General features: G+C 44.3%; 1 protein-coding gene across 1 annotated transcript in view; it reads left to right on the forward strand.

Moving 5' to 3' along the window:
- The first annotated feature begins 233 nt into the window (after nucleotides 1-233).
- Nucleotides 234-14,096, forward strand: part of LEO1 (LEO1 component of Paf1/RNA polymerase II complex) — a 233,683-nt gene continuing 219,820 nt past the window's right edge. Inside the window, exon 1 of the mRNA XM_086958300.1 lies at nucleotides 234-408. Coding sequence (XP_086814426.1) covers nucleotides 351-408 — 58 coding nt within the window. The 5' untranslated portion in view covers nucleotides 234-350. The remainder of the gene's footprint in view (nucleotides 409-14,096) is intronic.

The following is a 14,096-nucleotide window of genomic DNA, read 5'->3' on the forward strand; positions in this document are numbered from 1 at the left end:
TTAATTGATTTATTTTGAAACTATAATCTGTAACTCAATATATGCCCTAGCAACTCACATTTAAAACCATAATTCTAAGAAAAAGTTTACTTAAAATTAATGTTAATAAATGTATCAGCTCAGCCGTACCCGCTCGTACAGAACTGAAATCTATGTATTTTTAACTGTAAAAATTGCCAAGTGTAACATTGCCACTAAGCCACACGTTCACTGTCCCTATAGTGTTCGTGTCCGTTTTCGATTTCTACGGAAGGCGACGTGAAGTGGTTCTGTGCTTTACGACTCCCTGTTCCTGGCACTGCTGTGTCTTCCAGCCTGTAAGTCCTGCTGGCATCAGGGCTGTTTCAACGATGGCTGACCTGGAGGATCTGTTCGGCAGCGATGCGGAGAGCGAAGCTGAACCTAAAGGTAATGCCGAGACAACCGATTCCCCCTGTGCTCCTGTGGCATTCCTTTTTGGTATCCCGTTAAGTCATGTGCACTTCAGACTTACAGTTTTACCAAGGGAGTCTCACTTTATAAGGCAAGCTGACTTTGTGACATCCGCATTGGTTCCAGACTTATGAATTATGATATTTTGATCCGCGTACATCTGTCTTGATGGCAGGTGCGCTTCTCAGAGAGCCCCTTCCCCCCTGTGGATTATGCTTCCCTAGCATTTCCCGTGTGTACGATGCTCTTCTGTGAGTAGGTGAATACTTTTTAAAGCTGTAATACAGAACGTTTTTCAGAATTACGGGATCTTTTTTTGTGTGTAACTCGTTGGAAAAAATTAATATTTCAGAGGCATCTCTGCCGAAAAGCTGTACATTTATTATAGACAATGTTTTGTTTCTCCCAAGAGGCTAAGTTACATCCTCGTCTCTCTCCCCTGTCACAGTCCTTACCTTGCTTCAATGGGCGTTAACTCGTCCCTTCACACTAATCTTTAAGTTTAAGATTATATGTTTCCCATCCCTCCAAGATGATTTCCTTACTACTTCCCGTACCTCTGTTATGAAAGAACTTCACCCTCCTCACTTCCTGAAATTTCCTATCAATCTGAAGACGAGAACCAAAGGGATGGAAAGCTGGACTGTGACAGATCAAACACCAGTGAACCTCTCCGCAAACCTAAAGGTTATCTACATGAACGTCAAAGGCCTAAACCATCCGATCAAACGCAGGAAGATACTAGAACACCTGGGGAAACTCAAGGGGGACATTTACACGCTACAGGAGTCCAAACTCTCAGAGGAAGAGGCTAAACTACTGAAGGCAAGATGGATAGGGGACATCTTATGCTCACCTGCCAAGGGGAAGAAGCGAGGTGTGGTAACCATCCTAAGCAAGAAAGCCAACCTCACCATACATAAGACAAACACGGACGAAGACGGACGTCTGCTGATAGCAAGTGTCCAAAGAGGAACCGACAAGCTACATGTAGCAAACATCTATGGACCAAACACTGAAGACAGAGACTTTTGGCAGATGGCGAGCTCAGCAAGCTACCACAGGAGGACCTTCTGATTGTAGCCGGCGACCTGAACAAGACAATGGACCAGGCCACGGACAGACACCCAAGCAGGCCAAGCCACAACTCTCCAGGCAGCAACACCCTTAAAGACCTATGTACCAAACACCACCTAGCAGACCCATGGAGGCTTCAACACCCGACAGCGCGCGAATACACCTTTTATTCGCACCCGCATAACTCGTACAGCAGAATTGACTATATATTGATATCCAGCGATCGCACGCACCTGATTGAGAACACAGAGATAGCCCCAATAACCATCTCCGACCATGCACATATTTCCCTAGCCCTCAACGGCAAACACAATTAAAGCATAACGAGAAGGTGGAGACTCAACGACGACATCCTACAGAACAGAGACAATGTAAAAGAAATAGAGGAAGCACTAAATAACTACCTGGAAGACAATGACAATGGCGAAGTGGAGAAGGACACCATCTGGGAAGCACTCAAAGCGACCTTAAGAGGCAAGCTGATAAACATCAAATCAAGAATGAACAGAAGCAGGAACAAGAAGATCTTAGAGATAGAAAGGGAGATAGAAGCACTGGAAAGAGGCCACTGCGCAAACATAACAGACAAGAACACACTCACCACGCTCACAAAAAAAAAATACGAACTAAACAGAATCCTAAGCGAACGGGCTGGGTCGTGGCTAACAAAGTTCAAGTCGGTGAATCTATGCAGAGCGAACAAAGCAGGGAAACAGCTTGCATCCTACCTCAAAGGGAAGCAAAGACAGCACACAATAGCAGCAATAACAGACAAAAACAACAAATCACAAACAACAAACAAAGGCATACTGGAGGTATTCAGACAGTTCTATCAGGATCTATATTCCGAAGACAAGAACTTGAGCAAAGACGGGGGCTACTCCTTCCTCAAGGACATCAACCTACCGAAACTCAGGGAGGAGGAGAAAGCACCCTTAGAGGCGGACATAACGGAAGAGGAAATTGAAACCGCAATCAATCAGCTAAAACGGAACAAAGCCCCAGGACCAGACGGATACTCCGCCGTGTTCTACAAGACCTTCTGCCCAAACATCAGGAAAATACTATCGGAAACTTATGCCGCCTGCATAAGGAAAGGGGAGATGACCAACACCATGCGAGAGGCAAACATCACAATAATACCCAAAGAAGGTAAAGACCACCAATACCCGCAAAACTACAGACCTATATCACTCATAAATGTGGACTGCAAAATTTATGCAAAGGTGCTTGCTAACAGACTTAATAGAATCCTACCCGACATCATACACAACTCACAAGTAGGCTACATAAAGCACAGGCTGTCGCAAGACAACACAAGGCTGCTGTTCCATCTGATCAACCACACAACACAGAGCAATGAACAGGCGGTCATGATAGCACTGGACGCGGAGAAGGCTTTTGACAGAGTCTCGTGGCCATTCCTCAGGAATTGCATGACAAAGTTTGGACTGGGGGAGAAGTACATAGCAATGATAATGGCCCTATACAACAAACCGAGAGCAAAAATAGTGGTTAACGGGAGCACATCTGACCCTCTCCTACTGGGAAGAGGAACCAGGCAAGGATGCCCACTGTCACCCGGCCTCTTCCTACTGGCACTTGAACCACTACTTGCAAAAATAAGAGACAATGAGGGAATAACGGGTGTCAAGATCGGAGATAAGACAGTCAAGCTTGCAGCTTACGCGGACGACATCCTCATCACCACCACCAAGCCATCAACGTCAATCACAGCACTAATGGAGGCAATAGGGGAATATGCAGATGCATCCGGATACAAACTCAACAAGGACAAATCGGAATGCAAACCGATGAACATACACACCACCAAATTGGTACTAGGGGACTCCGGCCTAGCCTGGCAAACGAAACCACTCAAGTACCTTGGCCTAAAGTTCGGAAGGGATCTAACATCAACAATACAGTACAACGAAGACTCACTGTTAAAAAAAGTCAAAGATAGACTAGAACTGTGGTCGCCCAAATACATCAGCTGGTGGGGGAGGATAGAGACGATAAAAATGATGATAACACCCGCAATAAACTACACGCTAAACATGCTACCGATCCAAATGACGGATGGCTTCCACAAAAAGCTGGACGGCTTGATCAACACCTTCCTATGGAGAAACAAAAAACCACGAATTAGCCTACCCAAACTGAGACTAGCGAAGGAACTAGGCGGCCTCAACCTGGCAAACTTCAAAACCTACCAGACAGCCTGCCTAGCTAAACAAGGATTCGCATGGATAGACGAAACAAAACAATACAAACCAGTCTGGCTGGAATTGGAAAGAGAGCTCCTAGGAGGCCTACACCCGACAGCGAATTTAACTGCAAACAAACACCCCCTGTGGTCCAACGCGATACTGAAGCACACCAGAGAAGCGCTGATGAAGGTGGACAGGCGAATGGCACAGAAACTGAGAGGTACAACATGGGAATCCATCTGGTACAACACAAAAATATCATATCAAGGGGCAGTAATAAACTATGACACATGGATCAAAAAGGGGATAAGCCTTCCCAAACAAATAGAAACAAAGGGGAAACAGCTAACCTTCTCAAACCTACAACAACTACACAACTTGCCCAACAAAGAGCTATACACATTTCTGAAAATAAGGACTGCCATAACCAGAGCAAACCTAACCCGAGAAGAACCGGGCATAGTCAAGTACGTGCTAATGCTAAACTCGGCGGGACACCAAACCGCCAAAATCTACAAACTGCTCGCCCCAACGACCCTATCTCTAAACAAGAAGACAACAAACTCATGGGCAACACTCCTAGGCAGACAGCTAAACGAAAAGGAACAGGCGCAAATGTGGGCCTCAGCTACAAAAAGCAAGATCACCCCGCAACTGGCACAAACAAAATACTGGCTACTCCACAGAGCCTACTGGACCCCATCCAGGCTCCATAAAAGCGGCATAGCAGATTCAGCCGACTGCTGGAACTGCCAGAAAGAAGAGGGCACACTCGAACACCTCATCTTTGGGTGCGTCAAAGTCAATAAGTTCTGGGCCCAGATAAACGCCTTCATAAATGACATGTTCAATACAAACTTAATGGTGAACTATGTGACACTGGCGACAGGGCACGTAACAGCGAACCTGAACAGCAAGGAAGAAAGAGACCTTCTAGACCTGCTCCTGACAGCAGCCCTGAAGATAATCTTAACAAACTGGAAGGACACGGGAAAAGCAAACTTCAAAACATGGATCAACTGGGTCACCTTCCTAAGAGGAGCAGACAATATCACGGGCAACCTCTCGAAAGAACACAAGCCCCAAGAGCGCATGTGGAAACAACTCGATGAACATTTAAAGAAGCCACACTAAACCCCCCCCCCTCTTTCTTCTTCTTCTTTCATCCCTCTCTTTTCTTTTCCCTTCAGCACTGTTGTAAGACTGCCAATGTATATGCTACTTTATTTTTCAATAAAAATATTTTAAATCAAAAAAAAAGGAAAGCTGGACTGTGATGGGAAAGCATAGGATTCGCAGTAATTAAGATTACCTGTAGGTAACCGAGTATTACCCCCTTATTCCTCTTCGACACCACAGTCCGTTTTTCAGTGAGCTGATATTGAAACATGCAACCGGCTTCATGACCAAAATCAAACTTTAATGCAAATATGTATTGTTAGACCTGGCATCTGTTGTCGGGGTCTCCTCTGATCTTTTTGGCTGCCTACTTCATGTTTTGACCTTGTTTTGCTAGCCTTAGACTTTGAGTGGCACCCTACTCTGGGGGGCACCTATATGTAAAAGTAAGGTTGTTTCCTAATTTGGAAGTACCTTTAAATCTAAAGTCGATTTTGCATATCATTACAATTTAAAAGCAACTCGCAAAGCAAGGCTGTCTTTTTAAATGACATCTGGAAATACAGCCTTGCAAACCTAGGTGCATAAAACCTGCTGGGCCTCTAAACCTATACACCCCACCGCATACAATGGAGGGACTTACAGGTAGGTTGTCAGTACCAATTTTAATTACCATATACATTTTAATCAAAGGACTGTGGCCCCTGCTCCCGGTTAGCTCGGCACAGTCAGAGCCAGTTACTACCAGCATCAGTCAAAAATTGAGGGCACAAAATCAGGGCAAAGGGGATGACTTTCCCACACAAACGTTCTCTAATGTCCTAGGATATACACTGAACACAGACAAAACAAGCATTGGCATAGCCAATAGGTCTCGCATTTGGGACCTTAATCGTTTTTAGCCATGCAACAGTTGATGTTGTTGCACCAAGGATATTCTACTGCATAACTAAATACTTATAAGGCCCCAAAGGCAAGACCTATTGGCCATGCCAATGCTTGTTTTAGTTATTTCTGTGAGGATGAAAATCGACTCTGTGCTATTGGTTGCTTTGTTGTCGGTTTTGTACAAGAAGGATTTCAGAAAGGAAACGCAGCTTAATACACTCTGTATTTAGTTAAAACCTACCCCATGCCGGGTTATTAACCTACTATATCGCTGGTCTCTGGGGCATAAGCTGGAGTCATATGTGCAAGCTTGAGGGACAGCTCTGCTGTTTATAACATGATACCCACAGAGTGTATCCACAGCCTCATGGCAGCTGTCCTCTGTACTGCGGAGCCGGGGCTGTGTTCAGCCGTGTGACCAGCCAGTCAACAATCTGTTGTCTGTAGTTTACAAACATATCCTGAATTTTGCTGTCTCTGAAGTAATCATGAACAATCTGGCGATAGCTCTGCTGTCTCATGAATCCAAGGCATAATCCAACTCTTCTGCGGAACCAGATTGCGTAATCTTTGTATATTTGTTGATCATCTTTGTCGCCCAGGTTATCAAAAGCATAATTCGTACACATTTATTGGATAGCTCTGCTGTGTCCTGTATCAAATTGCACAAGCTGTCCACTAGTGTAGTGATAGCTTCACTGCATAAAAAAAACCTGACTGCACAATATGTGAACATTCAGGGGCTGTTTCTGCAGGCAACGTGTCAACTTTAACAATCTGCGCTAGTTGCTGGAGAAGAGCTATTGGGGGCATTAGCCTTTACATTTTCTGCACATATAAGGGATAGCTTTGTTGTTTGAGGAATCAGCCTGCACATAATGTGCACATATAGGGAATAGCTCTGCTGCTTGGTGTATGAGCCTGTACATTGCTTGCACTTGTAGGAGATACTTCTGCTGTCTGAGTTATGAGCCTGTACATTGTGTCCATGTTTCAGAGATCGCTCTGCTGCGCTGTGGCATCAGCCTGTACACTGTGCGCCTATGTAGGGGATAACTCTGCTGTCTAATGTATAAGCCTGTCCATTCTGAGCACACATACAGAATAGCTCTGCTGTGTAATGTGTAAGCCTGTCTATTCTGTGCACACATAAAGGATAGCCCTGCTGTATAATGTATTAGCTTGTCCATTGTGTGCACACGTAGAGGATAGCTCTACTGTCTAATTTATGAATCTGTCCATTGTGGGCACGCCATTTGTTGTCCCTTTCATTCCTGGCTGAAGCTGCAGTCCAACATGTAGCGATCTCAGCACCTGCAGAGACCACTTTAGCACCATCAGAACACCACCACAGCATCAGCGCAGTGCCACCTAAGTACGAGTGCATCAGTGCAACATTACATCAGCAACAACTCAGCACTACCTCAGCATCAGCGCAACTCCACTTCAGCACCAGTCAGTGTCAATTCTGCATCACTCAGCAGCACCTAAGCAGCACCTGAGCACCACCACAGCACAAGCAAAGCACCACCTCAGCATCATCCAGCCCTAGCGCAGCACCACATCAGCACCAGAGCAGCACTACCTCAGCACCAGTGCTGCACCTTCTTAGCACCAGCACAGCCCCACTTCCGCATCAGTGCGGCATCAGCCCTGCACCAGTGCAGCCCCACCTCATTACCAGCACTGTTTATATCCCGTCCCAATAACAACCCAAAAACTTTAAAAAACAACTATTAAAGCAGGCAGTAAGATTTTTCCAGCATTGCAAGGACAAAAATACTAGAAAACATTTTTTAAGTGAATTCTTTTTTTATTATGGTCGTTCAGTTGTACATAATTTCTTTTTGGTTATATATAAGGTAACAAATGCGTATAACACTTTTTTATTATAACTTTTCAACATACTGCACAGCAGCCACACTGCTCTACAACATAGCTTAAAGACATTGGCAAAGCCAATAACTCTTGTTAAAGACATAAAAGGTCACAAAAGCGAGACCTATTGGCTATGTCAATGCTTGTTTTTTCAAGTAACAAGTATACAGGTAGGCAAGTAAAGGGTGCTTTAGAGTTGGATAGTAAACTGACAGCAACATGTTTTTCTTAACAATCTACACAATCAACTCTTGCTGGCCCACCAACACAATGAGGCTGTGCAGGTAAAACCTGTTTTAAACGTAGAGAAGGAAGACTCTATAAAGTTGTTAAGAAAAACACATTCTATTGATTAGTAAGAAAGGAGTACACTGCCTACCAGATCCACACATCACCACAGAGCCGTAGTCCAAGGTGGGACTTGTTGTGTTATCCCTTTCCCATATGTTGAATGTTATGATTGTAGTTTTGGAATGCACTATGGAATGTATTCGGTCATAGTAGAATTTGGGTTGAGGAGAAGAGTAGGTGGGTAGACCTTTTCTGTATCCCTGCTGATGCAGGGGTATTGAGTCAGAATATTAAATGTTAAAACCACAGCCTGTGTTTGCTGAATTTCTATGAATTTTGGAGACAAAGTGACCCTTAACTCGTGCCGAACTTAAGCTACAAGCTCAAGCTCTACATTGCAGTAGGACTATGTTTTTTTCCAGCGCCCTGCTTGGCGATGGGGACCGTGTTTGTTCGGTGTTGGCAAGGATTTGACTTTGGTGTGTGGCGTTTACCTGGTGTCTTATGCTGGGCATACTATAGGAATATTTTCAGATGCCATACTTCGTGTGATTGTAGTTGTTAGGCACCGGCCATGAGCGGCGCAAGAGCCCTGGACGGTGCGTGGAGTGGTTTGCATGCTCCTTTCCATACTCGAGCTGCAATCAGCATCTCAGAGGGGGGCAGACTCGTCACTGGGCCTCAAGCAGCAACTCTGTACATCCAAGCACGCCACAGATGGCAATGTGAGCACGTCGGGTCATCTTGTATTTTGGGCCGTGTTTATACAACTGCAAATCGTCATTTGGAAAGGCTGCATTTCTTTACATCAATTCATCAGTGTTTTATAGTGCGCCTGCACATCGGTGTATCGTCATTTGGCAAGGCTGCATTTCTTTACATCAATTCATCAGAGTTTTATCGTGCGCCTGCACATCGGTTCATCGGAGGTTTGGTATTTCTGTTCAGTGATCGCACACCACATTGCGCCCATATGCATATTTGAGCTCGGGAGTTTCTCTCTGGTGATGCGCAGTCAAGGCTCGACAATAACCACGTTCTGACTGGCGTAGTACTGGTGTCAGCGCATGGCTAAAGGATTAAAGATAAGCAACACCCACCGTTAATAACTATCATTGGCAGCGCGGCCGTATAAGTAACACGGCCGTGAAATAAAATAAATAAAACGCGAGGGGTGACACGAGTTGTGCACACACGACGGGAAAAAGTGCCATGCACGGGGCGTGCGCATTTGCACGTAATAGCAAGCTGGTGGCCGGCCTGGGTAGCACTTTTAAAGCCCCTACTAAATTTCTCGCAAGAGCAACGCATGTGCTGACTCTAGCGAGACCTAAAAAACGAGGAACTCCCCCTAAACCCATTGTGCCAGCAGGAATAAACTGACTTGAGTCAGTTAGATACCATGAACAAACAAGCATTGGAAATGCAATAGGTCTCGCACCATTAGAGTTAGTGCTTTTAGAATTGTTTATGGGTTTTTTTGTAAATGTTTAGCATTTTTGTTTCCTGTAGCCAATGCGAAAGTATTACAAATAAAAAAAGCCATAAACCTTTCTAAAAGCTCTAACTGAAATGGTCTGAGAACTATTGCACTGTGTGAGGGTGAGTGAGGGTGAGGGTGAGTGAGGGTGAGTGAGGGTGAGGGGTTGAGGGTGAGTGAGGGTGAGTCAGTGTGAGTGAGGGTGAGTGAGGGTGAGTGAGGGTGAGGGGTTGAGGGTGAGGTGTTGAGGGTGAGGGTGAGTGAGGGTGAGTGAGGGTGAGGGGTTTTGGGTGAGTGAGGGTGAGGGGGAGTAGTTGAGGCTCAGTGAGGGTGAGTGAGAGTGAGGGTGAGTGAGGGGTTGAGGGTGAGGGGTTGAGGGTGAGTGAGTGAGGGTGAGGGGTTGAGGGTGAGGGTGAGTGAGGGTGAGTGAGGGTGAGGGGTTGAGGGTGAGTGAGGATGAGTGAGAGTGAGGGTGAGTGAGGGGTTGAGGGTGAGGGGTTGAGGGTGAGTGAGGGTTTGAGGGTGAGGGGTTGAGGGTGAGTGAGGGTGAGGGGTTGAGGGTGAGGGTGAGTGAGGGTGAGTGAGTGAGGGTGAGGGGTTGAGGGTGAGTGAGTGAGGGTGAGGGGTTGAGGGTGGGTGGGTGAGGGTGAGGGGTTGAGGGTGAGTGAGTGAGGGTGATGGGTTGAGGGTGAGTGAGGGTGAGGGGTTGAGGGTGAGTGAGGTTGAGGGTGGTTGAGTGAGGATGAGTGAGAGTGAGGGTGAGTGAGGGGTTGAGGGTGAGGGGTTGAGGGTGAGTGAGTGAGGATGAGTGAGGTGGTCAACATATGAGGTCTGAGCGTAGAGTACTCACTGAACTGAGAGGCATGAATAGGTACACTATGTTTACACTTACTGGACCATGGACTCCGCAAGCCTGCTAATGATATCGACGTGAAAAACCCTTTTCACTAAACAAATTTGACCACAATTCGGTTGATTATCCTCATTGAAAGCCCACCTTAGCCTTTGTGTATCTGGAGAACGGTGGTCTCCATTTTACAACACGTACAAAACAGAGTGTTTGTGAGGTTTTCACCACACGAATATCATAGCGAGCTAACGCCAGAGGGTGTGGAATAGGATCACAGCCAGAAGCCTTGGCCAAAACAGGGAGCGAGCGTGGATCAGGAGTAAAATGCCTTCATTTACAAACAATTGGGTTACTATTGACTTCTCACTAACAACTCTGAAATGGGGGAAAGCCGAAAATGTAGACCTGACCAATATCTCTACAGTGAAAATACACGCTTAAGGGAATACTGAATCTGCTTACCGGCAAAAGTGCGAGCAAAGAAGTCGTGTATCGAAAATTCTGAACCTTCTCCATAAATCATTTACTTGCTCATTTTGTGAGCTACATAAGTACTTCAGGCTAATACTGTTGAGCACTAAGGGGATTACTAGAACAGACTCGGTGACAAATTACACACCCACCTCATGAAAAAATACGGAAAATGGACGACTCGCCTGGAGAAGCTACCGCTGTCACTAGCAGAGAGCGGCTTTCAAACACGCCACCATGGCCACTGCTTCTTCAGTGCTCCCCGACAACAGAGTCAGCTGACGTTCCCGCTCTATGGCTGCGGGTCGCATTAGCTCATGAATGAGGTGGTATGTAGGTGAGCGCGCGTATCCCTCTAAATGAACGTGCATTTTAGCCCGGGCTTCCATGCTCCAGATATCGAGATTCTAAGTAATTGGCACAACCGAAAACAAGATCAAGCCACAATTCCCCACACCAAACCAAAAAGGGGGGAAGTGGGGATTTAAAAAAAAATGCGACACGGCGGGCAGGGGAGGGGGCAGAGCGGGTAAAATAAACAAACAAGACGGAGGGAAGAGAGGGGAGGGGGGAGGAGAAATGCGACACAGCGGGAAGGGGAGGGGGCGGAGCGGGTAAAATAAACAAACAAGACGGAGGGAAGAGAGGGGAGGGGTGAGGAGAAATGCGACACGGCGGGAAGGGGAGGGGGCGGAGCGGGTAAAACAAGACGGACGTGCACGCGCTTTTAAGCTCAATGCGCATGCGCATTGAGCTTAAAAGTCACGGGCACTGCAAGGAATCGCCACGATTCCTTGCAGTGGATAAAGAGTGGATAAGCCCCCATAGTCTCGCTTGCTCGATGCGCATGCGCATCGACAGGGGAGACCTAAAAACCATTAACAAAACCAAAGACCTCCTGGATTCTTCATCCCATAAATTTATATCTTGGTGGACTAAATTTGAAATTCCAAAGATGATAATTATCTTCACTACTAACATTACAGCCAACATGTTAGCAATCGGACTGTCAAACAATCTCTTCAGGCCTATATACAAACTTGCAGCTATGTTTTTGTGTAATTCCCAAAAACCAAGGATAGTGAAAAAAAACTCGGATTAGATCGCCATCAAGGAGGCTGAAATTTCGCCTGTTGGTTTATTTATCAAACAGCTTTCCTGTCCAGTTAGGGAACTTGCTGGTTTAGTGATGTCATTGACAATCACCCGTTCTGGCTTTCCATCCAAAAAGAACTAGCACATCCTAATCACATTATCATTCTTCTAACAATGTATTCCATTAGCACTCCCTACGGTCAGAGCAATTGTGGAATTAGAAAAAACATTGAATAACAAACTCATTTTACAAAACTATTAACACTATGGAGCAATAAGAAAACCTACATAGATACAATATCTGCCTCAATTCAATTCAAATCGAATCAAATTACATCTTTATTCAGTTTAAAACAGTACAACCATAAAAGCATCCTAAAAGTAATAATAAACATCGTCGCAATTCATTATGATCGGCACGATAATATGTATAGAAAGCTGAAAATTATTCAAACACATTAAGCATATTACAATAAAAAAATTAAACACAGGAAATCATTTATACATAATGTGTCAAGTGCAGAGTGTGGATCTCCCAGCAGCCATAAACATCACTAATCAGTTTATGTCCTGTCTGCTTCATAGCGTAAGGCATCTAGATTTTAGTTATACTTTCTTCTTTTAATTGTCATTTGAGTATAAACCACCACCGACTTGCAAACTCTTTTGTTTTTCTAAATTACAGATACAATCAAGGGCAATATCATAAGTGAACAATTTTTCCTTTAAAAATAATGGACGTAAAGTGCTCTTCCTAATATCTCTATAAAAATCAGATTAAATCAAATGTAGGGTTGTCTGGTCCGATTTTCCTTCAGGGGCACTTTGGAAGATTTCGTTTCCACTTTCCCATGGTTGGGAAAGCTATTAAAAATCGGATGCTCCCCATTCTTTACCTTGTTAGATAAAATCTGTGTTTGTGTTCGAGACCTGGAGTAGAAATCTGTGTCCCTGGTCCAATGGCCAATGGGCCTATCACAGTATGCCCTACTCAACTGCTTCGAATTTGCCTCAGCTTCTCTTAGCCATTCCCTTGAATCTATAAGTTCTGCTTTTAATTCCTTTTCACTGTAATTAAGAATTTGTAAAGGATTATTAAAATCAATGTTCTCGGTGCATTCTTTTTCCTATGCTCAAGAGTGAGGCAATCTTTAATGATTTCTTGCGAGATTTTGGTTCCCTCTTTACTCCATATCCCATGCCAGACAGTAATTCCTGCTGCGCTGATAAAATCATTAATATAAGGGGCAGCAAGCTCTTTATGCACAATATATAGTGTTGGGAACGGCTAGCAATCTTCTTAAGAAGATATTTTCTTGAGTCTGAAGGATATCATGGTTAGCCATTTCCCAAAGCGCAGCCCCTTAATAAGTTCCAGTAAGGCACTTACATCATGGACGCTGCAATTTGTCTAGTGATGTCATTGACAATCACAGGTACTGGCTCTTCATCAAACAAGAACTAGCATATTCTAATCACATTATTATTCTCCTAACAATGTTTTCCATTAACACTCCCCTACATACCAAACTAATCAATACAAAACTATCAACACTATGGAGCAATAAGAAAACCTATATATACAATATCTGCCTCAATTCATTCTTCGTCTAGTAAGGGGTTATCCAGAATATGCGACCTGTAGTTTGTCGCTGGTTCATTATCTTTCTCCGAACTCCAAAAATTATACAACCGCCCAGATATTGAATTTTATACCTTTCTCAAGTTTAAAAAGAAATGATCCAAACTTGGACTGCTAAAAGATTCAATCATTGTGCCTCTTAATAAGAAATTAAACACTTGGCATCACATGATTTGCACAATGTATATGTTGGAAAGAGGATTATTAGTAGTGGTAAATATATATCTACCACTGGCAATAAGGCCACTAACACAGTTTAGGGCTCGGAATAGGTCTCAGGAAAATATTTCCATGCACAACACTTGGTAGCTTGGCTGCGAGCAGGCAGGCTTAATTTTGGAGACAGGTATGTAAAGCATTTAAAAACACCAATTCAGTAAGTAATTACGACACAACACACAGTAAAAATACAACAATTTTTAAAAATAGAAAATATTTTCATCTTTAAAATGACACCAAAACAAAAAAATCTAATGTAGGTAACCGGAGATATGGATTTAAAAAAATGTAGCACTATATAGCTCATAGAAACCTTACGCATCGGTCAAAGTTTGTATCTTCTGACTTAGAAACTTTTCTGGAGCTTTTTCTGCTGTGTTCCCTCGAAGCTCTCTACCAGTCTAGATTTGGTGAGGATTTGCCGGCTTGCCTTGTGATGAG

Source organism: Lissotriton vulgaris, chromosome 2_1 (assembly GCF_964263255.1).
Source record: "Lissotriton vulgaris chromosome 2_1, aLisVul1.2, whole genome shotgun sequence".
Lineage (NCBI taxonomy): Eukaryota > Metazoa > Chordata > Amphibia > Caudata > Salamandridae > Lissotriton > Lissotriton vulgaris.